This window comes from Mus caroli, unplaced genomic scaffold, assembly GCF_978045245.1.
Source record: "Mus caroli unplaced genomic scaffold, Mus_caroli_1 scaffold_11, whole genome shotgun sequence".
Lineage (NCBI taxonomy): Eukaryota > Metazoa > Chordata > Mammalia > Rodentia > Muridae > Mus > Mus caroli.
The window spans coordinates 75,229,950-75,254,847 of NW_028227266.1; the positions used below are offsets into that span (position 1 = coordinate 75,229,950).

Consider the following 24,898-nt stretch of genomic DNA (forward strand, 5'->3'; position numbering starts at 1 on the left):
ATAAAGCAAGGCTTAAAGGAAAGAAATGTAATCTTTAAGTTATCTACTACTCATAAAACAATATCCCTGCCATTGAATATCCATCTTTCGAAGTACAAAAATAGCTGTAATATTTCTCTATGTACCTAGTTAATAAAAAACATCTGTACTCAATATGCAACTGCCTTCCAGGCCATGCCAAGGGAGGGCTTAGAATCTCTGTGGCACACTTCCAGTTAGCAACTGTTTTTGTTTTCCTTTCTGTTCCAGTTTTGCAGCAATGAGTAAAGAAAGCAAGGCTGCTTTCAAGAAAAAACAAACAAACAAACAAACAAACAAAAAACCCATATTCCTTTCCATACCATTTCTGAATCCCACGGTGCTGAGTTACCACAGCCTCTAAAGAATGCTTCATTCTGTCAACATTTGAGTGATCAGACATAGTTTTACATATTAGGAAATTCTTCAACATCGTGGGGAATAAGATTGAATTCTATTTGCCATATCATAACAGATACCAAGCTTTTGCAAAAGAGGATAACTGTGCGGAGAGACAGTCTTGGAAACATGACTACCGTTAAAATATTTCCTATCTTCAGACTAAGGGTCTTTTCAAAGTATTCAGGAGTCCTAGCTGGGCTGGGTAGATGCCCTGTTCTTCTCCATATGTAAAGAATAGCTGAGGTTGCCATTCAGTCAGTAAAACTTTCCAGGGTCAAAGAACTGTGATGCTCTATTGAAAAACAATGTAAATTTTGACCTATGATTGCCTTTTATTGTCTAAATACACAACTATAGTTTCATCCAATATTAAGCTTACCATGGCAGCAAGTATGTATTAGCTGCACACATTCTTGCTATGGTTCTTGAAGTTCAGCACTCACATACTTCAGCCTTTCTTACTGGCAGCACAGGGAAGGAAATGCCTGCCACATCTATCAGTGTAGGCATTACTCACTTTCCCGTTGAAGGAAATATTCAGAGGATCTCATTATTGGCTGTGAACTATGGAGTCTTAAGAGTCTATTAAGTCTCACTAAGGCAAGCAATAGCAACTGGATGTTCATGCATGTGTTCGTGTGCGTGCATACATGTGCATATGCTGTGTTTTGTGTGTGTGTTTATGTGTGTGTGTGTTGTCACTGACATACTGGAAGCTGTAGCAGGGCTTTTAAACTCATTCGTCACCAAGAACTAACAGCAAAGATGGAATATTCAGCACTGAAATTATGTGATAAGTATTCCATTTTTAACATAAAAATAATTTTATACTTGATAAATATAAAATAAAAGATAAACTAATGGCTGTCCTTCAATACTTCTCTGTCTCTCTGTCTCTCTTTCTCTTTTGCTCTCTTTCTCTCTGAAGTCCTTAAGAAGAGCACAGTCCTATCAAGCAAAGCTCACATTACAACTGGTCTTCCTGCTGAGACCAAAGAGATGAAGCAGTTTTACAGAGATCCCCAGAGACTCTGCTGTACTGGTATGGGGTCAGATGAAGCTGGGAAGGCCCCTTTTCTTCCCGCATCACTTCGGTCCACTCAAAGGCATCAGCCTAAAAGCAGACTGGTTCTGTGCTCTTGTTTTCATGCATCCCTTTAAAGGATGAATTATTCATTTTTCAGTATGCGTATATGTGCATGCCTGCGTGAGTTTATGTTTATCACGTGCATGCAGGTGCCCAAAGATCCTCTGGAGCTGGATTTACAGGTGGTTGTGAGAAACTTGATGTGGGGAGGTGGAGCCCAAACCTTGGCACCGTGAGAAAGAAACAAATTCTGTTAATCATTGAGCCATCTCACTTGCTCACATGTGTGCTTTTTGTATAAAGATAAGTGAAGGAAAGTCCCATTGATAAGCTTAGATGTACTATAACAGTGATATATATTCACATCTTCACATATATTGTAAAATGCTGCTCCTTTCTGTGTTAAAGGTCTTAGATGATTGGTTGCCTAGTTAGAAGTTCTACAACCATTGGAGACCTGGAAGGTTACAGGTCCACAGCTAGTGAGCAACAAATACTTTGTTGTGCTGTATTTAGCTCACTGAATAGTCATTTGTTGTGTACCTCTCGTGTTTGACATAACATTCTCACTATTATTGGCTAAAATCCTTTTTGGACTGTCCTTCATCCAAAGGTTAAAATTATCATCAACTAATACCTGAGGTCTCTATCAGAGCTATTCTGCATTGCTATAATTTGCCTATCTTTTAAATACTTTGGTTTATGTCTTTCTTTGTTCTATTACTGTACAAAGCTGACAAAACTGTAAGGCCACTGGAACACTGCATTTGGGGCAACCAGAATCGGTTTTCCTGGGTTATGACCGCTCATATTTGACTTCAGAGTTAACTATCTTGTGTTCCCTTTCCAATTAGAACTGTGCCAATGAAATTATAAATGTAGTTACTCTGTACATACCTAATTTGAATTTTTGGTACCAGGCAGTTTACTGGCTCTTTCCACCATGAAGGGTCACAGAAAGAAGATGGCTAGCAACAAGCCTTGGCTGGCATTTACTTCCAATGTTAGATTGTACGGATAATGTGAGAGTCTGTCCCCTATCCTTGTTCAATCCTCCTGCTTGCTTGGAGGGCATCTGAACAGATCGCCCCCCTGAATTCTTGTCTCATATGATACTGGCTCTCAGCTACCCTTTCACTCAAACACTTCCTTACTGAAGTTCAGTGGCAAGAGACCCTTGGTTTGAAGTCTGAGCCCCACAGTGAATTCTCTTAGGAGCCCTTTAAGAGGCTACTTGAAGTCTTGTTCATGGTCAGGGAGAGGAGAGACACCAGCAATTTAAAAAGCTTTGAGCATGATCCTGCTGTGTAGCTACAATGGGACTCACAGCAGTTTCCAAATTTCTTGAAAATCTTGTTTAAACACTGGCCGGCTGGTAAAAATCACAGCACTCAAGAGGAAGAAGCATAAGAAGTTCAAGACCATTGTAGGCTACATAGTAAGTACAGGGCCAGCTTAGGCTACAAGTTTCTGGGTGGTGTCAGTTCTGCTGGCTGGGGACCATACTTTGGATTAATGTCATTCGATTCTCAAGAATTTGTGATACGGAACACTGGTGCCAGCCTTGGTGATCCACCACAGGGTTTTAGAATTTGAAGGTGTGTGATAGTCAAAGAATGCATTTCTCAGGAGTCCTGTGTGCTGCTGGTAGAACTGGATGGGGACACATACTTGATAATATTTAACAAGTCCTTGTACTTTGTGCTTGGATGTCATGAAGTTCAAAACATGACAACTACCTCAAGCACTTCTTGGCAGCACGTGCTTATCAAAATCACCTGAGAGTTTCTGGGCTGTAGAAGAAATCAAACAAGCCAAGAGCTACAGTTCTCATAGATAAAGACTAGCATCTGTATTCATTTCTTTTCTTAGTGTGGCCACATTAAATAAATCACCCCTCTATGATTCTCGCTGTACTAGTCTTTTTAATTGATATACTGAGGCAGTGACTGAACTTACTTTTTTAGGGGTACTAGGTCCAGATCTGATACTAACAACTTCAGCGATAAGAACAGTGAGCACAGAACCAATTAGATATATGCGAGTGATAGAATTAATTACTCTTGAGAAAATTTTGCATGAGGTTATGGAAAGATAAAGGGGAGAGAAAGACATTGAACAAATGACTTCATGGTTAGTAATTTGAATGTGTGGTTAGATAGTAATAACATTACCCTACTGAGAAAACAAATCTAATCTCTAGTGAGGAAGTAGAGGTTAGTAGCTCAGTTGAAGATGTATTAAGTTTAGGGTCTTTGGGACATCCCAGTGTGAATGTATAGAAGCTGCCAGACATGAACAGAGATTGTGGACAGTCAGAAATCTCAGTACATGCTAAATGGCTACAAAGACCAGCTTGTTCCAGTTCTGACTGCCCTAAAGAACAAGGAGTGGCCAGAGGTATTTTGCACATGATCAGAGGTAGTGATAACTCTCTATGGTTGAAGTTGTCCCTAGACTGTCCTAGGACTCACAGATAATCCCAGTTTGGGTTAGAGAAACTGGAAAGAGAAGGATGCAAGAAAGCAGTAATGGGGCCAGGATCAAGGATGTCAGATGTTCTTGTCCAAGGGGAACACAGATAAAGCTATGGTAGCTATAAATATATATTTAAGTATATATACATTCAAACTGTATAAAGTAAAGCTAAACTGTGTAAAGTAAAGGGAAGAATATATTATCAGGCATTATAAAAAACATTAACTTAAGCAGAGGAGAAAAAATAGACAGTGTTATTTATAACCAAACAAAAACAACTATCACAATCTTTGAAATTCCTGATAATGCAGGCTAAAATTATGTAATGACAATTCAGATACTGTCTCTTTTTTATTTGTGTCTTCTCTTTGACCCCAATGCATTTTTAATTAATTATTTTTTGCTTTTATCACTAACATTGCTGGTTACAAAGTAGTTCTGGAGCCATGCCTGTCTACTTCATGCTTGTATGATCTTTGACTGTTTCTTCTAGATATTTTTGAGTTGCTTCTATTTCTTTTTCAATGGTATAGTATCCTATTATTCTAGGGGTGGGGAGAACCAAATACTGAGAGTAGCTAAGCAATCCCATGCTATAAATCTGTCAAATCAAAGGCTAAACACTCTACCTGAAAGATAAACACACAATTAGGTGTTTACATTGCTTTGTCCTCCCTTAGACACCAGAAGAAGTTTGCAGACTTTTTCTAAAATTCTGAGAAACTCTTTTAAGTTCTCTGTCCCTACTCTCTGTTTCTAGAGAAGAAAACAACATATGTATGGATGGTAGAAATCTTAATCTCATTTTAATGGCTTCCCTGCTTGTATACCCAGGACATACAGCAACAGAAACAAAGATGCTCACTATCAGCAGGAAGATTATAACTACATGTAACTAATCATGATATCCAAGGCTATACCCCATCTGTGAATTCACTGTTCAGATACTATGTGTGTGGGTATAAATATACATCATATTGTATATCTGTTTTTCCCCTATTAAGTTAAGCCATGGCAATACTAGTATAATAGAAAATTAGCCAAGAAGTGTCCCAACTCTCCTGAAAATTAGTGATTTGCCTAAAAGGTCTCAGATAAAAGACTAGAGGACGCAGCAGTGGTCACAACAGCAAAACAAAGGATCCCAATAAAGAACACTACAGTGGCTTTCAGGTAAATATAGTCAGGATTGTGTCAATGTTGTTCGCACTCTTTTGATTCCTATTATTTTATTTTGACCTCTAAAACCTGGAAATGCTATGATGCCCACTTATGTTTAATCAGCAAATTGACTCATATTAAACCAGTTCCAAGGAATTTGACAGACATGTGTAATCTCAAACCTAGGGAATTTTCCTGACGGCAATAAAAATGGGACTTCAAATATCAAAATATTTTTCCATTTTCATTCTGTCAGTTTTGATGGAAAATATTTGTGAAAGTGTAGTGTTTTACTTCTTCTAGAAACTACTACACAGAAGTCATGTAAATGAACTTCAAAGAATGACAACTGTAAGTTGATCAATATGGGCCTTCCTCAGTGAAACAGCCACTATCCATAACACACACACACACGCATACAGACACACACACACCACCAGAAGTGTTTAACATGACCATTGGATGATTATTTTCAGAATGAGTAGCTGTTCAAAGGAACAAGTGTGTTTGAGCACACATTACTTATACAGATTACAGTAGAATACAAACTGACACAGCCAGCCAAGCATATGAAGACACATACATAGACATAAATGCATGAGTCTCAAGAAAGAAGAGGGAGAATAATGGGACTTTTCTAATAGTGGAAGGAACTTCAAATATCATGGAAGTATCGCTCGATGGTCCCCAGTTCACAACTGCTCCAGCTTAATTAATTTCATTCCCCCCCTAGGCCAAAGAGTAATAATTGATTCAATATTTCTTTATAATATTCTTTCTCATTAATGAAGTGTTGGATGTTGTCTTCATCAGGGTTTTCATTGCTGTGATAAAAAGCCATGGCCAAAAACCAACTTGGGGAGAAAAGGGTTTTATTTGGCTTACACTTCCATATCACTGTTCATTTCTGAAGGAAGTCAGGTTAGGAACTCAAGCAGGGCAGGGACCTAGAGGTAGGAGTTGATGCAGATGCCATGGAGGAGTGCTGCTTACTGACTTGCTCCTCATGACTTGCTCAACCTGCTCTCTTATAGACTACCAGCCCATGGTGGCACCACCCACAATCTAAGGTTCTCTCCTCTTAGATGAATTTAGCATGTTTTAAGTTGACATAAAACTGCTCAGTACAGATGACATTTGTGTTTCCTCATGTCCTTTCTCTGTCACAGTCTATACAATGAAGCACACTTCATGCAAGCTTACCCAGAATCGGAGTTTCTATCATGCATATGAGCAAGAAGTTCTTTTTAAAAGGTACAATAACAAGTTTGCATCTGCTCATTTCTAATACCTTTTGGCCAAACAAATCATTTTTTTTTTACTTTAATCCTGATTTATAGGAACATGCTACTCTTTCCTGAGTCATTTATTAAATAAAAACACCTAAGGAACAGGCTTCATATTCTGCTCCATCAAAATAAACCACAAAAGTATTAAGCTGAACACCAGATGGTTCAGGACAAACCCCTGTAGAGTTCTATTTCTTAGGTTCTTAATTAAAATCATTTCAAGTGAATCCTCTCAAAGATGACACCTGAACAGACTAGATTATAGTTTTACATCTAGCATGGCAAGTGTGGGCATATCCTTCTTGGCAGACACCAGACACATATGTTAAAATTGTACGAAGTTGATTTTCTTCCCCTAATTTACCTGTGGGGCTGTCATGCTACATAAATCAACAGATGGTCACAGTCCAAAACATCGGGGCTACACTTACAAATTCATGGCACTTTTATTCCTATGTCAGATATTGAAAGGTTGGGAAAGCCGCATAAGTCAGTTCAGACCATGCCACATACAACATTTACATGGCTCAAGTTGCTATTTAGCTGAAGTCATACTGTTGAATACAAGTCCTGAAAGAATCTCCACTATTTTAAACCTGAAGTCTTTAGAGATGACTATAAATGACACAGTGAGACAGAACACACTGTACTGTGTGGAATACCACAGGAGGGATGTGCTTTCTGTGACTTTAAGTTTAACTGAGAATCTGGCTCTACATAGCACATACATTAAACGACTAATAATACTATAACATATCCATATATAGCCTATACCTGTGAGAATAAGCTATATGGCACTCAGGTGTGATATGATGGTAAACCTTTACAGCATTAAGTACTTTAAAATGTAAAGGATAACAAACTGATAACCAAAATTTTCCTCATCTTTTAAAATTCTATTATTTGCATGATTTGCTAGGTGGCTTCCAGTTGTAAAGTTATTGTATTAATATAGCATATTATGAAGGATATTAAAATTACTACAGTATGAATAAACTATGATTGTAATAAAAATAAGTAATTAAAACCAAGAATTCTCAGTTTTCTCACTTCACCAGGAAAGACAAGACTTCTTGGAACACATACCTTATTTGCTATCTTTTGTTGCACCACAAATTATCCTTAAACTTAAAACATTAGCATCTTTATCTCATCGCTCAAGTGGGTAAGAACTCTAAGGGCATGCATGGTTGGTAGGCGCTCACTCAGTCTCTTCTGGCTCTGAAGTCATCTGAAGCTGGTGGGAAGGAAAACTCGTTCCAAGGTGATTCTCATAGCAGCTGGTAGGTGATCTTGGCTCCTCATTCCTTGGAACACTCTGTGAGCTGCTAAGCAACACCATGAGGTAGCTGCTGGATCCCTCCAGATTGCAATGCAAGAGTGAACGGGATCAAAATGCCTTTTACTCTAGGCTTCTCTTATTAGTGCCCTGCTCTACTTACCGGAAAGAAGTCTCCAAGCCTGACCAACACAAAAGGGGACAATTGGGGCCCCACCTTTCAACCATTGCTGAAGATATCTCACTGCTGAGTGTTCTCCTTGGGCCCAGTTTCTGCAATGTTTCATTGTTAGGACTCTTGATTTCTTGACACCACTCTAGAACCTTAAACTCTGTAGACATATGCATTAATGTGACACCCAGCCCGGGGAAACCTGTGGCTTTGAGCTCTGGGGATTATGCCTCTGTATAACTAACTAACCAGAGTATGTATTATATAACTAAATCCTAAACTCTTCTGACTAAATCTAAATTAGTCTATTTTACAAAACTTTAGGACGGCAGCAGGCAAAGCACTATTTGATTCTGGGAATGAGCTGCAGAGTTTTAAAATCCGAATGTTAGCAGCTGAAATGAATACTTAAAAGTGTCACTGGGCAGAGGAGATTGAGCTTGGCTCTTAGTGCACAGGTTTTTAAACTTCACTGTGATAAGTGAATAGAGAAAAATTAATCCATATATAGTTCAAAAGGTTAACATAGTACTTTTCATACATATTTCCCCAAAGTAAAATATATTGTAAAATAACTATACTGAATATGATGTTGTAAGGTTCTTGTATTTTGTTTTCCTTATGGATATAAATTTTGATTTTCACACTTTTTAAAAATTATAGGATTATGTATGTTTTTACAATCATGTTTAATATAACAGATTAAATGTGAAATTTATACATATGTCAGAAAACTGCACTACTAAATTTTATACGGTTGTTTAACTTTTATAGTGTTATTTGAAAATATATTTTAGCCTTTAATACAGAAGCAGGGGGCTGAAAAGACGGCTCGGTGGTTATGTGAACTTACTGCCCTTACTATTCCTGGTTTGGTTTGGTTGGTTCCAGTTCCATGGGACCCAGCAGCCTCTTCTGACCTCCACAGTCTTCTGCACAAAAGTGATACATATACAGACACCCATACACACACATACATACTCAATCAATGAACGAATGCATATAAATCTTTAGATTCGGAAGTACACAAACTCTGAAGTTTCTCAGAGTTAAACATTTGCAGTGTGTTTCAAGGTCTTGGCTCTCTAAGATTCTAGAAGCAAGGAAATTCAAGCACCCCTTTTAAACAGTGGCATTTTTAACTGCAGGGGCACATCAAAGGTAGTTTAGATTCACAAAGTTTCATTAAGACAACCTTGGAAATAATGTTTCCTGATGTACCCTACATTAAGAAAAGTGTTAGAAAAGTATGCAGCTTTTCTCCTTTGATTCCAGCACTTAGAAGGCAGAGGCAGGGGGATTCCCTATGAGTCGGAAGCTAGTTTGGTTTATATAGTAAGCTCCAGACCAGCAAGGGATATATAGCAAGACCCTAACTTAAATAAAAAGACAGACAGACAGACATAAATAGAAGAAGAAAAGGGCAAAATTCAGAATGGCTCCCATCTACACAAATGTTAAAATATTCAGCATGAGTATATAATGAAAGCAAATTTCATGACTCCCCAGATGAACAATATTCATAGTTTAGTACTAACATAAATTCAACCAATTGTCTGGTGAATTTTTTTTCTTGTGATATTTTACTTTTGTATTTTAAACCCATTAATAACATCTAAGACAGAAATGTTTTTCTTAAATTCTCATTTAAGAAAATGAGAATTTAAATGTGGTTCAGACTACAATGGTCTTTATCAGACCAGCCATCTTATAGTAAACTGACCTGTGCAGAAAAACAACTTTTAAAATAAATAAAATTGGCAGCCAGGGCTTGTGGGACCAAGATCCAGACAAGGGCAGATTCTGCCCGTTTCACCTCCCATTTGCTAGCTCACAGTGAAAAAACACTGGGGCCTAACAGTAACTGTAGTCAAGAGACGTCTCTCAATCTCAGAGGATAAACAAAATATCAGTTCAGATTTACCAAAGTAAAGAAAGCTAAGGAGTCCTGACCATAGAGAAGAATGATCCACTTGAAGTCGGTGCCTAGGAAATTAGGGTGTGCACCAAATCCCACCCAGGCAGAGAGCAAGTGGGAAATCTGCGGAGAAGGCAAAAGCCCTGAAAGAGCTGTAGATAATCAGTGGGAAGTTAAAAGACAGAGCTCCAGTTTTCCGAAGGAAAAGGAGACCCTGGCAAACATTTAGACTTTTGTTTTGTATTGTTTTAGAGACAGGGTTTCTCTGTATATAACTGGCTTAGAACTGGCTCTGTAGCCGAGGCTAGCATTGAACTCACAGAGATCTAGCTGCCTTCCAAATGACGGAATTAAAGATGTGTGCCACCACCATCCAGCTAAACACTTAGACTTTTAGTGAGAGTCCAGAAGGATTGCATCCACATGGTATAAAGTGAAAAAGGATATAGACAGCCAACATCTGATGACATCATCAAACCCAGTTCTTACCCACAACAGGGTGATCTGTATTAACTGTCAAGCCCTCTCTAAATCCCTAAATCCCTCATGTCTTCCATACTACACTCCCAAAGGCATCACAGATTTTTTTCTGGCATGTGAGAAATCTGAGCCAAATCACCAACAGCTAAGCCCCCACCCCCACCCCCCCCAAAATGAAGACCTTAAAAATCCACAGGGATGAAAGATATGAAGAGCAAGCAACCAGTGGCACAATTAGTGAGCTGTACGCTATAGTCTGCCAGTAGATCACACAATCAGATTATGCCAAGGAACCACCCTGAAAAGGTCTATACCATAGCCAGTGAAAGTCCAAAGGACAGGGCTGAAGAGATGGTTTACTTCTTGCAAAGGATCTGCATTCGGTTCCTAGCACCCACATACTGGCTCGCACCCACATACTGGCTCGCATCCACATACTGGCTCACAGGTATGCAGGTGGTGCGCATATATACATGTCAGCAAAACACTCACACACATGGAATCAAATGAATCTAAAAATAATAATAAATGAAAATTGTAAAGTAAAAAGATCTAGAAGTCTGAGTTTACTAGTGGGGCTCAGTGATCAAGGGTTCCTTTTCTGACACACAAAGACTTACACAACGCACGGTGATGCAGAAGAACTGGGAGCCTGGCCACCATGAGTGCTATGGTCACTGATCAGCTGGTTAACTTGGACTTTTGGACTCTCTCTGGCTCTCTCTGCCTGTGTGTAAGACAGAGGCATCATGTTTGCCTTTGCTATCCACTGTGCGAGCGTTTCTGAGAGCTGAAATATGACTCCTGTGATGCGGATGTTTTCCATTATGGATTTTTCAGTAGCGAATATCGGATTGATATTTAGCCAAATGGCAATGCTTTTGCCTTTCGCATTTATTTGCTTGTTTAAGATATCCCACACACACACCGCCCCCCACACTCCAATCCCAAGAGGCAAATATCAAAATGATTATTAGTAGGAAATTAGTAAGGCTTAAAGGAAGGTTCTTTCTGCATTGGGAAAGGAGATAAGGAAGCTGCATTCTCTGCTTTTTAACTTCAAAGGGTCAGTGATTATTTAGAAGCAAACATTTATGCACAGTTAGGAGACTTTCCTCATTCTTAAAGGAATCCCGTCTTGAGACTCTCATCTCAGACCTGTCCTTGGGTTGGGGATGCTGGTGAGTGAGAGACTAGTGGAAGGAGGAGCAGTGAGGACGAAATAGTTCCTTCTCAGTAATGCTGTTCTCAATTGCCACTGTTGCCCTATAATAGAAAGCAGCAGCATTCTAAGCAGCCTTATTACCGGCAATTTTAAAATCTCCACACAACAGGGAACCTCTTATCGCTTGCACCCAGGATGCTCCGTCCTATTACGCCATCACATCACTGTGCAGAAGTTGTACTGTGTCATTATGTTTTATTATGGAACATCAAAAGGGAAACATGGCAGAGGTGAAGGTTTTACATTATTCACAATATGTACACATATATAGTACTTAATAAATTAACACTGTTTTTAGATCCACACAAAGCATTAAGATACAACCATACACATAAGCACACACTTGCAGGCCCCCAATACTTTACTTTTGCTTATTTTTCTCATGCTAGCAGTGTTTGTTATCTCAACCCAGAAACTGACTTTCTTATCACATTTGCTATTAACTTCAGTGTTTTCCATAAGGGATGTAAGTATTCTGAAAATAACTAAAAAGTGAATCATAAATATGTACATTAATACAATAACAAGCTCGCCAATATCTATTTTCCTGGCATTTTATCACATCAATTATGTATTGTAATTTTCTTTCTTGGACCAAATTTTGAATGGCTTTCCCCTTTTTTTTTTAAATATGTGAGATAAAGTCCTTACTATGTAGCTCTGGACAGCCTGGCACTCAGTTTCTGAGTTCCTGACGTGATTTTGGCCTTAGCCTCCTGAGTCGTAGCATTAAAGCTGATTACAATCACACATAGCTATATCATAGTTCCTCTACTTTGGATTTTCAGAAAATGTCATCTCCAGGCCTGATGCTGAAAGCTCAGGCATTTCTAGATCATTCAGAGTGACAACTTAAAAGACTGCAGTCACTGATATGGAAGGTATACAATGAGTGATGAAGCTGAGAATCAGTCCTGTGACACACATGAACATGGCACATTCCTCATCCCAGCGAGGCTCCCTTGCACAGCAATGTCCCGCTAGCTCGTTGAGAAGACTGCAGGCAAAGTAAAGCAATGTTCCTATCAAGAAACTCAACAAGTTGCTGTTGTTGTAGCCTTTGCTGCTCTGGAACTCACAATAGAGATGGGACTAATATTTGGCCTCTATTTACCATTACAGGTATGTTCTACCAACACATCCAGTCTGAAAGTTAACCTTTGATAAAAGGCCTCAGTGACTACAAAGGTCTTTAGCTTATCCAATCTATAGTGTTCTAAATGAAGAATTCCTAGACCTAGAGTATGTTATCTCTTCTTTGTCCACGTTCTTTCATTCCCTGGCAGAATGTCACTTGTTTCTTCCTCTTTGTTTGTCCTACCTACCTACCTACCTACCTACCTACCTACCTACCTATCTATCCATCATCATCATGAAATCGAGTAACTTTGTAAGGCTCCTGAATCTGTTCCTATAAAAAAGTAGTAGTAGTGATGGCACATGCCTTTAATTTCAGCCCTCGGGTGGCAGAGGCAGGTGGATCTCCAAGTTGGAGGCTAGCCTGGTCTACAGAGCAAGTACCAAAGACATCCAGAGCAACACAGAGAAACCTTGTCTTGAAAGCACCACATGTAAATAAACAAGTGAAATGTAGTTGTTACTAAGGTTTGTGAAAACTCAGTTCTTCTATGACACTATTTTATAATGACAATTACTGCTTACCATTCCAAAGAACTACCATAGATATACCATCAGAATTAATATCACACAAATCAATAGGTAACTACCATAGATATACCATCAGAATTAATATCACACAAATCAATAGGTAACTAAGAGTCTGGCTTTATTTTAAGACTATGGCAGAAAAAAAAACTATGAGCAAATATAAATAATCACCAAACATATATATTCAAAATTTTGTTTCCATAAAGCATAAAGCAGCACCACTGTTGTTAGCACAGCAGTGTTAACATAGTAATGGACGGAGGAAGGCCATTTTGCAGATGTGGAGCTATGCAGATGTTCTACCACTGAACCCAAAAGCAATTAAGTAATTGTTAGGCAAAGGACTAATTTGGATAGGCCTTGATCATATACTCCGTTGCCTTTTGAACTGTATCCTAAGTAACAATACAAGCTAAGAGTGTGAAATTTGGCATGTAGCTCTGTCATAGATCCACCACAAAACTAGAGCTACAGAATTTTCCCATATGAGGACTGTGGGTCCATCATGAATATGAATTTCAGAGAATTATTTTAAAAGCAATTATTTTTCATCTAGAACCTTAGATATGCTTGTGAAGACCTCGTAAAGAAGGTTTCCTGCTTTACCACTTCTGAGTTCAGTTCATTTCAGATTCAGAGAAATCTTTTTTTTTTTTTTCTTTCTCCAAACCCTCAGAGTTTTTCACCGAGGGAAATATCTCTACACATATGATGAGCATAAAAAATGATCTCCACTCTTTATTCGACTCTTCTTATGTTGAATCAATATGTTGCCAGTTCAAACCTCTTAGTGTTACCATTTGTGAGCCATTGTGTTGCTCTATGACCAATGTGGTGAATATAATCTTCAAACACACCAGCAACAGTCCTATCTCAAATGATCCCAGATGAGGATTCAAGCAAAATGTTGTCTTACTAAACACTGAGGCTGGCTAACCTTGTTCTCATTTTGAAAGGGCAAATGCCAAATCGCTGATGTGAAAGCCTAAGCTGGTCACTTCTGGCAGAGTTCCAGTTTGGAACAATGCAATGAGAGTCTAAGGGAGAGGACAGCTTGGCACCACATGAGATTCTAAATACATAGAAAACGTCATGTCAGGAGATAGCATGCACAAGCATCCCCTGGAGTGTGGTTGTCTCCATGTCACAAAAACAAGACAAAAAAAGGCAACAAAACCAAACAAACAACTAAATTATAAAGTAAAACAAAACAAAAAAACCTAAGGAGAAACATTTGCAATATCAAATAAAAACAAAAGCAAGCTGACCTGGGATTTAAGGCGATGCCGAAATGCTAAGCCTGTACCCCATCCCAAGATGAGGTTTTTCTTTTTTTTTTCCAAAAATGTATTATTTAAATTAGAGCCATTAAAAGCTGATGGTAACCTTTGCCCGTCTATCTATACAGTCAATGAATCACAAAACTACTGCATGGCAGGTCTCAAAGGTCTCCAAGTGGAAACTCCCTTAAGTAACTATAGTAGCATCCTATCAGGGTTAGTAGTTGGGAAGGAAGCAAGAGGAGGAATGACTAGTAACAGGATGGGCCAACTTATCTTGCAGTAAAGCACCAGGGAATTAGCAATAAAAGGAGTTTCCCACGTAGACAAATCAGTAGTCAAATGCTTGAAGTCAATATAAAAACTCATGGTTTTTGAATGTTAGAAAGTGACACCCCCCCCCCCAAACTGTGGTAGCTCTCAAGGGCTGTGCATACCACAAAACCACATGCCCAGCATAGTCAGCACTATTTTAACAATCTCTCCTCTTTCTCTTCCCCTACCTATCCTCCCCTCCTGTCCTCCCTTCCTCCCTTCCTTCTTTAATCTCCTTCACTCTATATATATCCCTCTCTTTCCTTCTCAGCTTCTTCCTGTCTCTTCCCCCTCCCCTCCTCTTTTCCCTTCACACATATTCTCAAACATAAGCGTGGACTACCATAGAATATTATCTCATCCAAGGAAAAGATACTCAATTGCATGCCACTGAACAGTGATGTCATTAAATCTGATGAAGCAAAATATCCTTCCAGGAAAAGACTAATTTTGAGTCAAATTCAATGGAAGAATTCACACTGAGAGTCAGAACAGAGATGAGATAGAGAGGAAATTCTTTACAAAGGCTGAGATCATTAGGAGAGAGATGAGTCTAATATAATGACAGTGCTGACAAATACTTAAGTATCTCTTAGCTAGACAGACATGTTTGCATGGTGATGCACCAGGGAGTGACTCTGTGGCACAATGACGCTGGCTCATTCACATCAGACAGTAACTCAGCCAAGAGAATGATACATTGTATAAAGTGTGAGCTGGTGAGAACTGTAGGAGGTTTAGAAAGGAATACTGGACTTTTAAAAGGCACCAAAAGGAGTTTGCTTCATGTCCTTTATAAAATAACTGAAGATACTGATTTAGCACTAATTTTATACAACCAGCTGATTCCCAGGAAGGGTACCCATAATCTACTCACCTTCCCTTTGGCATTCATGGGGCCCACTGATGGGCAATATTCTTCTGTATTACTAACAACCAAGGCAACTAAACAAACATTCCCAGGAACAGTGACTACTCAGGGTGGAGCTGGTACCTGAATGTCAGCAGTGTGCTGCCACAGAAATGACTTCACCCTAATTCAAACTATATACTTCTGCTCATGAGTCTTTCTGATTCCATATTCTGAGGAGTAAGATTTCCATATCACAAAATAAGCTGTATTGTGTGAGCAAGAGGATTCAAGAGAAAGCGGGGATGCAAACAGAATTCTGGACACACACAGAACCAATATGATCAGACGTAACAGCTCCCTGAATATGTACCAAAGGATAACTAAGAAATGGATAACATTTTAAAGTAGTAGGTAGGCGTGTCTCACAGTAATTAGCATACATGCATATGTAATCTTGGGAACACCTCTTGAGATGTTAATAATTGCCTGGGAAAAGTCATGCTAGACGCTATCAGAGCATATGAAGTCAGTCCAAATGCCAACCGCTCAGAACAACGTAGAAAGGCACTTAGGAAGCTGAAATACATTACTTTAGAGAACATATATGACAGTAGCTATAGTTGGCCTTTCCAAACTGAAAATTCAGAAGAGAACAAAATAAGCAAATATATACAATACCATGGAAGGACCATAAAACAACATCTATGGAGTAACTGGCAAAAATGTTATGCATAAAAATTAATGCCTAGATAATGCTATAAAATAATATTCTAGTTAGAAAAACAACTTGATTCATAGACTGTATAACAAGCTAGAATGAAAACTAAGGATCTTTCTGAGATCAGTGATTCATAAGTAGATGGTGTATGCTCTGTTAATGTGAGACCCTGGCTTTAATCCCAAGTACAAAACAATTGTAAAAGTAAAATAAATATAAAAGATATGTGTGAATATCACACATACACACACACACACACACACACACACACACTCATTTATTTTGATTAAAGACAGATAAGATACAGTACAAGTGACATCCCTTTGTCTAAGAGCAGGAAGGTGGGCTTGATGTCCAATAAGGACCTCAGCTGTCTGGACACTGCAGCAGGCAGGATTTACACTCTTTTCCTGAATGTAAGAGTTTTGCATAACAAGGCCCTTACTTTCCTAACTGCCTTAGCTTGGTTGCTAGCAGGGTACTAAACATAGATTTAACTTATTTTGGGACCGCATTCTGGCTCTCTTGTCCCTTGTCCTGGACTTATTTATTTAGCATTGTATTTCCATAAAATTTTACAAGGCTGATTACAAGAAGACTCTCCCGAGAACCTCTGAAGCAAGAAATTTGTTTCTACTCACAAAAAAAGAAAAATCTACCTTATTTAAGAATTTTATGATAAATGGTCATCCCAATGCAGTGTTATGACAATATACTGAGTTACTAATATAGAAAATGAATGTTCTGAAAACAATCCAAAACATAGAGTTTGTCACTGATTAGCCAACTTCTGTGGATGTAAAGGATAAGACCAGGACCTGATTTTCTGTTGGACAGAGGGCAGGCATGAAGACTACAAATCATATTTAAAAACCCATGTGCCAGCTTCTATAGTGTTTTCTTTCTCATTGTACAGTTGGCCTTTTGAGACATTATCACACTAGAGATCCCAGGCTGATTTCAACCTAACAATACCCCTGCCTCAGTGTCTGGAATTTGGGAGTTATGAGTGTGTGATCCTGTAACTGACTGATATTTGATCCTACTCTGAAACTTTTCGCAGGACCTTGGCCAGTTATAGGGTTAAGCATGAATTTAAAAAAAAAATGAGATTAAAGAAAAAAATTTCCTGGAGTCACATTTGAAGGGACATTTAAAATCTTTGAGATTCAGTATCCCTTATGAATGTGGTCAACTAGACCTTGATAGTCACTGCATCAGAAGAGAGATAAGAATATTTGATCTCCCAAAACATCAAACGTTGTCTTCTCTGACTTATACTCAACTGCAGTGCATGCAATTTATAAGATCAAATAATTCTCCTTAACTCAGCATGTTATATAACATGATAAAATGTTTTTCAATGTTGTGTCATTTTGAGTGTATGGACAAGAAGCAGAAAATGACCTTGTTTTATAGTATAGACTTCTGGTTCCTCTGGAAGTCCTAATTCAAGTGGAATTTCCAGATAGAGATATTACTTCAGAGGCTCATTAAGCATACATTAGGAAGAGTAATATATTAAAAGGTCATAAACTAATTTTCTATGATGAGGGACTAGCTAAAAAGGATTATGCTACTACCTGCCTTATGTTTGTGGCTCCTCATAACTTGGGGGAGGCAGATTGATGTGTATATGCTCTGATACAGTCACCAGTTTTCCGTGAATAATGTGGCTTACGACACATTCTCATCTGATTTATAAAATGTAACTACATCATTTGTTCCCAGCACAAAAGAAAGGATTGTTTTTAAAATAGAGCAGTTCAGAAAATTTGACTGGCAGTTTAATTCATTCACTAAAAGCTTGGCCCACTCTTATGCCCTCATTTGAAAGCTGATGTTTTATTAATGTTTAGTAAATAAAACAGATAATCACCTTTGTCAATATAAAGTTGCTATAGGAATCAGCCCCCCTAAAAGTGGGGCTATCTGAATTCGAAGGGGCGGGGGGCTGCCTTACTCACACAAAGCCTGCATCTAGCACTAGCTTAAGAAAATGGTGTCTTCCTTGTGCGACTTTTATGTCTTTAGCTATCTGTCTTGTAATCTGTAATGTCACTAAGCACTCTGTGGCCCTTATATTTTTCACACTTCATAAAACTATATCTTTCACGTGCTTTGGTGTCATGTTGACATGGAGAGTATATGAGGACACACTTATATGTTTCTGTCCTAAATTTCTCTATTATACAGGATGGACCCAATAAATAAAATTTATATTTTTGTCAATTTTTTTTCTTTTTTTTTTAAACTTTGAGGTAGTGTTTTCCTAACTCTTTCTGGCCCAGAATTCACTGTATAGACAAGGATGGCCCTGAAGATAGCCTCAAGATCCTGCTGACTCTTGTCTCTTGAGGACAGAAATTATAGACATGTACCACCACACCCAGACTGGTCCAGATATTTTAAGCTTGAGAAATGTTGCCACAGTCTTGAAAACATCTTCTATGGTGATCATCTTATTTTAAAACACGCAAACAAACAAAAACAAAACAAAACAGATAAAAGACACAAGAAACTTGGAATAATTTTCATTGATTACAAGGACATTTCTGCAGTCTTATCTGAAGTCTAAAATATAGAAGAATTATAAGGCAATATAAGTACCTGATAAAGAGTTAAAGGCCCCCAAAATGCTAAGTTCTTCAGGAGTTCGCTAGAAAAACTAGTCATATGTTGATTTTATATTATTAATATATAATTCAGAAAAAAAGCTAAGTAGAACTCTAGTTTATATAATAATATCATGAACCATTCTGAGAGCAAGAATATGTTGTTTAGTTCTATAGCAAACAATGTTATATATATAAAAAAATCATCTAATTCCAGTCCACGTACCTTTGTCTCCAAGAGTAGGAAGTTTCTTGGGACCATTATGAGAGAACGAAATTTCTTATAATACATCCTTCAGTGGAGACCTACTGTTACTGTCTTAGACACATAAGATATGATAGGGGCTAAAGAGACAGCTGAATAGTTAAGAAAACTTGGATGCTTTTTCACAGGAGCCAAGTTCAGTTCCTAGTACCATGCTGAGAAGCTCACAGCAGCCTGTAACTCTAGCTCCAGGGAATCTGACACCTTCTTTCATTTCCACGAACAACTGCATATATGTGTACATGTGTGTGCACTCACAAACACACACACACACACACACACACACACACACACACACACACTCATGCACGCACGCCTGCAAATCTTTAACGAATTGAAAAGTGTGAGCTTCTTATGTGTGTCTATAAATATATTTTCTGAAAATAACAGGCATGATCCACATCCTGAGATTTTTTACCTTAGGAACTGTGTACATCATATACCACACTGCACTGGCCCACATTTCATATTTTTCATTTCAGTATTGATATACTATTACCTTTCTCGCTTCTTTGATCATCTTCCGAATAGTTTCCTTTATTGTAAGCAGATGTGCCCTTGGTGGGTGAAAGAGGAGGTCGATGTGGGTACTCCCTAAGAGTCCAGGCATCACATATGGCCAGCCTAGATCAAGATTTGGAGCCTCCACATCAGACTGCATGGGCCAGTAAGTCCCTGAAGACGAGCCGTCATCACAGGAACTATCAGAACCATGTTCTGTATTTTGTGCAATCTTCTGGACATTTTTCAAAATATAATTAATCTCTTCCTCTGCCAGAAAGTCTGAAACTCGCTCCTTGATGAGGAACTCTTGGTAGGCTTCTAACCCATGTTCAATTAGAGTATCAACTGCCACGCGATACCACTCCTTGTAGTGCGGCTCGACGTAGTTGTCAGATCGGCACTCATCATTTAGTGATGAAAGCATTGATGAAGCCTCCATGCTTGCTGGTGTTGGATGAGGGGAACTTTCAAATGTTCATCTGGGCAGAGGCAAGAGGTACCTGAGTGTGGGATAAGAAAATGAAGGTCAGTTACAACTCTGTGCACTGATATCTATGATATATGCCATGTATCACTTTGACAGCATTCGCATTAACTACCGTTTAGAGGGCTAGGGAAGTGAGATGACACATATCATATCCTAAATGCCATTAATAGAGCTGCAGTTCAATATCCATCACAGTCAGTTAAATAGATTTCCCTTACAAGCTCAAGGCATCCAAAGTCAGAGAGCCTCATGTGACATAACAAACTTGACCTCTTTAGGGATATGGGACATCTACTCAACTTAAACCTGAGAACAGAGTGTGCTTGATGAGGCACAAATTCCTCCAAGCCACTTCTGTTTTGACCTTAAAGTAGTACTGCAGTAGGATTAGGGCCTGGCTACTCATAAATACAAATAAGCTAATATGCTGAATGAAATATAAAAAACATAAAACATGTCTTCAGAGAATTTACCATTTAGTGGAAGTGGATAGAAAGACAAGCATTACCCTAAACAAAGGCATAAGCCATGTATTACAAAGGGCCAAATGAGTAAGTATTCATGCTCATTAATTAATCATGTCATAGTCACTGGTTTAAGAATAAAACGAAGTAGAGGTCCGTCCATAGTAAGTGAGCTTCGGGCAGCCCTGAGTAGGACGCCTGCTTCCGCTGAAGCTAGGACTATGAGAAAGAATCTGGTCCTGTAGCAGAAGATACTTTCATGCCAGACAAGGCTAAAAACTCAGGCAAAAGAACACACCAGAAATGAAGAGAGCATTCAGGATTCAGAGAAGAAAGCTCTGGTATGTGGGAAAACAGGTTTCTTTTGGGAGGAAAAGACTGAGCAGAGCAGATAAGATTGAGCCTGGTGTGGAGATCAGGAGACTCCTTCCATCCAGCCAAAGGAATGTTAAAACTAGTTCTGCTATAGCTGGAGGCTCCCGATCTGAATTCTGGTTCCCTGCTTCACTGAAAAAGATGTAGGGCTTCATCTCAGCCAGAGTGGGGGTTTCTGGGCTATTTGAATAAGTCCTGACACCCATCTTGAGGCTCACAACGCAGCTGCATCCTGGGTTACAAGAACTACAAAGCTGATTTGACCAGTACAGGTTTGTCAGCGGTTCTGACCTACTTTAACATTCTGGACTTAACTGATCTTTTTCAGTCTTCCTCCCACTCCAATTCAAATTCAATCTGTGAGGGGGCAAGGCTGGAAACCATTACCATTCCTCCCAACACTCATGCAAGATTCACTCTGCCAAACACACAGATAAGTTGTGAGGGGACAGACAATAGAGTATGCTGATGAGCAGAGATCAGAAGATCCATCATCTACAGAGGCTTTCACTGTGAAGGGAGGGGAAAGGAGACAGGGGGGGGGCACAAAGAGAGATAGAGACAGAGAGACAGAGACAAAGAGACAGGTACAAAGAGAGATAGAGACAGAGAGAGACAAAGAGTCGAGGCAAAGAGACAGACCGAGACAAGGAGACAAGAGAGAGACAGAGATGCTTCACTTTGTCATTTTACTAGTGTTGATCTTGTCCCCAAACCTGGGTTCAGAATTGTTCAGAGAAACTGTCTTGAAAGTGTACAGGTTATCACACCATGGATTAAACAACAATATTAAAACAACAAAATATTAAAAACATATTACATTGTTTATGTAGGTCTATATTTCCAGAACTCAAGCAGAGACAGCAGGAAGATCATGAATCTAAAGTCAAATGAGGCAGCAGAGTAAGACCTTGTCTTAAAGAAGCAACTGCTGGAGAGCCAGCTCAGAAGTATGTTCAAGGTCCTGGTACAACCATCAGCCTTCAGCTTTAGGGCAGAGGTGAGGAATAAAAACAAGACATTCTTTTTTCTGAGACCCTTTGGCTTGAGTAATGGCTTAACTTAAGGCTAGCACACAGGAATTATCCCTAGGTCCTTGCTTTGTGACACAGCATCTAAGCCCTATAGAAGAGAGTCTCCTACTTCAGACGCTATTATGTTGGGTCACTATGCAGATATTCCTTCTATTTGGGTATAACTAAAAACCACGTCAGCCCAACTATCAGTATGAGAACTATAGCATGGAGATATAAAGTGTGTTTCTTTTATAACTTAATTAAAATTGGCTTGACCTATGGCCACAGTCCAGGAACACTTAGCACACGTTAACACATTTCTCAATTATGGTAGGTATCTGCTTTTTTTTTTTCCTGGTTATGTTTCATTCAGATTCACTATTTAACAGAGACTTGTACCAGGGAACAATATATAGAAGAGTTTTTAAATGTAACCACTTGTGGGAAGAGATGCTACTGGCACCTAGTGGGAAGAGAGATCAAGGATCCCTCTATGCATCCTACAATTGGTACCCACAGTAAGGAACTACAGGGTACAGAAGGCAATGCCGTGAAGTTGGAAAGTGATCACATTGCTCTCTTCATAGATGCTCTGTGGTTTGAATATGGTTCCCCTCCAAGTTTCAAGTGTTCAAGGTTGGACCCCCAATATGACTCATGAAAGGTGTGAGGACCTTTAAGAGATGAGCCTGTCAGTAGTGATTAGGTCACAGGAACACTATCAAGAGTAGACTTTGTCACACCAGGTCTGTGGTGGGGCATGTCTTTTATCCCAGCACTCTGGAGGTAGAGGCAGTAGAATCTCTTGAGTTTGAGGTCAGCCTGGTCTACAGAGTGAATTACAGGAGGGCTAGAGTTACAGAGAGGCCCTGTCTCAAAAACAAAAACAAATAATCCAAACAAGACAGAGAGCAGACTTTCTCTGGAGACTGACTTGATAATAAGGGAAAAGGGAGGGATTTAAAGTTAGATCCCAACCAACTGAATTCTTTACCATGAGAATGGGTTGCTGTAAGGCAGGCCAACCCTACTTCTCACAACTGCTCCTTCCACACCCTCCCTTCCCCTTTCACCATTTCCCTCAGAGCTGACAAGGCTTGAGGCCCGAATGGGCATCCAAGCTCTTGGTCTAGAAACGTGAGGGGAACACACATCTTTATGAATTACTCTAGTTCAGATATTCTGTGAGAGCAATGAAAAGATGAACAAGACATGCTACTAACTCCTAAGCTTTTTCAATATTCAATAACATTCTTTCTGGCAAGTAACACTTACCAAAGAAAGTTTATTTTCACGTGCCGCAATAAATGAATGTTTAAGCTATGGTTTCCTAAGGCTTGCTGAGTTTCAGTCTTCATTGGATAACCCCTCCATGCAGAAAGAAGTGCCTGGTGGCAGAATGAGATGTCATATATATATGACATCTCATATATATATCACATCTCATATATATATATATATATATATATATGATATATATATATCACTTAATTGTAAAAAGTGGTAGGTAACTATTTCATCATTAAAAAAAAATCTAGATTAGAGATTCCATTTTACTTTACTCTTAAAATTTAACTTTTGAATCTCTATAATACATGATGATAGGTAGGTGTTACCCATTTGGAAGCTAACTGCATAAAGTTCTTTAAAAATATCACTTATTTCTGTTTTTTATTATGCATATGAAAATTTTGCAATTGTGCAAACTTAATTGCTGGACCCTGTATACACTGAGAGGCCATAGAGGTTAAAAGGACAGACGGATCACGAGGACAATATGATGTCCCATGAAAGGCTAGTCATAAAGGAACAAAACTTCAATATAAACTGATCTGGAAAGTGAAATATGAGGGATTAATTTAATAGTCAATGTGAAATGCCATGTGAGAGGTCATTGTGAAAAAGTACAAAGGCCTCCTGTAATGAGTTTGGATATTACCACAAGACTTAGGACAATACTATGCTCTGGACCCTTGTTTGGGACTAGCTACACTCAGATAGGCTCTCATGGTACAGCTTTATTACAAGAGCTATTTACAAGGGAAGGGAAAAGCTCCAAGTTTTAACAGGGACTAGCAAAGTAATATCACTTTGCAAATGCGTATTGAGATAAAGGAGCCTCTATGCTTAGTTACAGACTTAGGATTCCAGTCTTAAGCGTTTCCCTGAACACTCAGCAAGGCTTATTAGAGTAACAAAATTAATTAGGTGTAGCTCTAAACATAAACCTAAAGAGAACTTTATTAATAACAATTTAAACATGTATTCTTTTAACATGGAAATAATGAGTTAGGGAAAAACATAAACGTCTCAGTGTGACATAAAATCTGAACTGACTTCTGGGATTCACTGCTAGTGAGGCAATCCATTCTAGGGAAACATAGCCTTAAAGCCCACACATCATAAAATATAAATACTCTAGATATAAAATTTGAAATGTCGTTTATGGCAAGCACACACATTTCAAATGTAAACTTTGGTAGTACAAAAACTATAAAATAAGTGAGAGATAGATTTCACAGGTGGTTCTGGAAAACCCGCTCAGCCATTCATCATCAGGGTTGTCTTCTTCCTGGGGTATGTGGGTAGCAACACAGAGATCCACAGCTATGTACAGAGAGTAAGAGACCTTGAAACACCCAGTCCCAAAATGGATTTCTCCATCCAATCCATCCCCTCAGGGCCCAGGGAACTTTGCAGAAGAGGGAGAAGGAAGAAAGATTTCTAGAGTCAGAGGGATGGAAGACAGACACCAGACACAAATGGGCTGACACACATAGGAACTCACAGAGACGATGACAGGACATACAGGGCCTGCACATGCTCAAG

At 38.9% G+C, this 24,898-nt stretch overlaps 1 protein-coding gene across 1 annotated transcript in view; it reads right to left on the minus strand.

Annotated features, from left to right (window-relative positions):
• The window catches only part of Sack1b (scaffolding CK1 anchoring protein B), an 82,294-nt gene that overhangs the window by 41,251 nt on the left and 16,145 nt on the right, over positions 1 to 24,898 (minus strand). The window contains exon 2 of the mRNA XM_021173260.3: positions 19,723 to 20,227. Within this exon, the coding sequence (XP_021028919.1) occupies positions 19,723 to 20,166 (444 nt within the window). The 5' untranslated portion in view covers positions 20,167 to 20,227. The remainder of the gene's footprint in view (positions 1 to 19,722; positions 20,228 to 24,898) is intronic.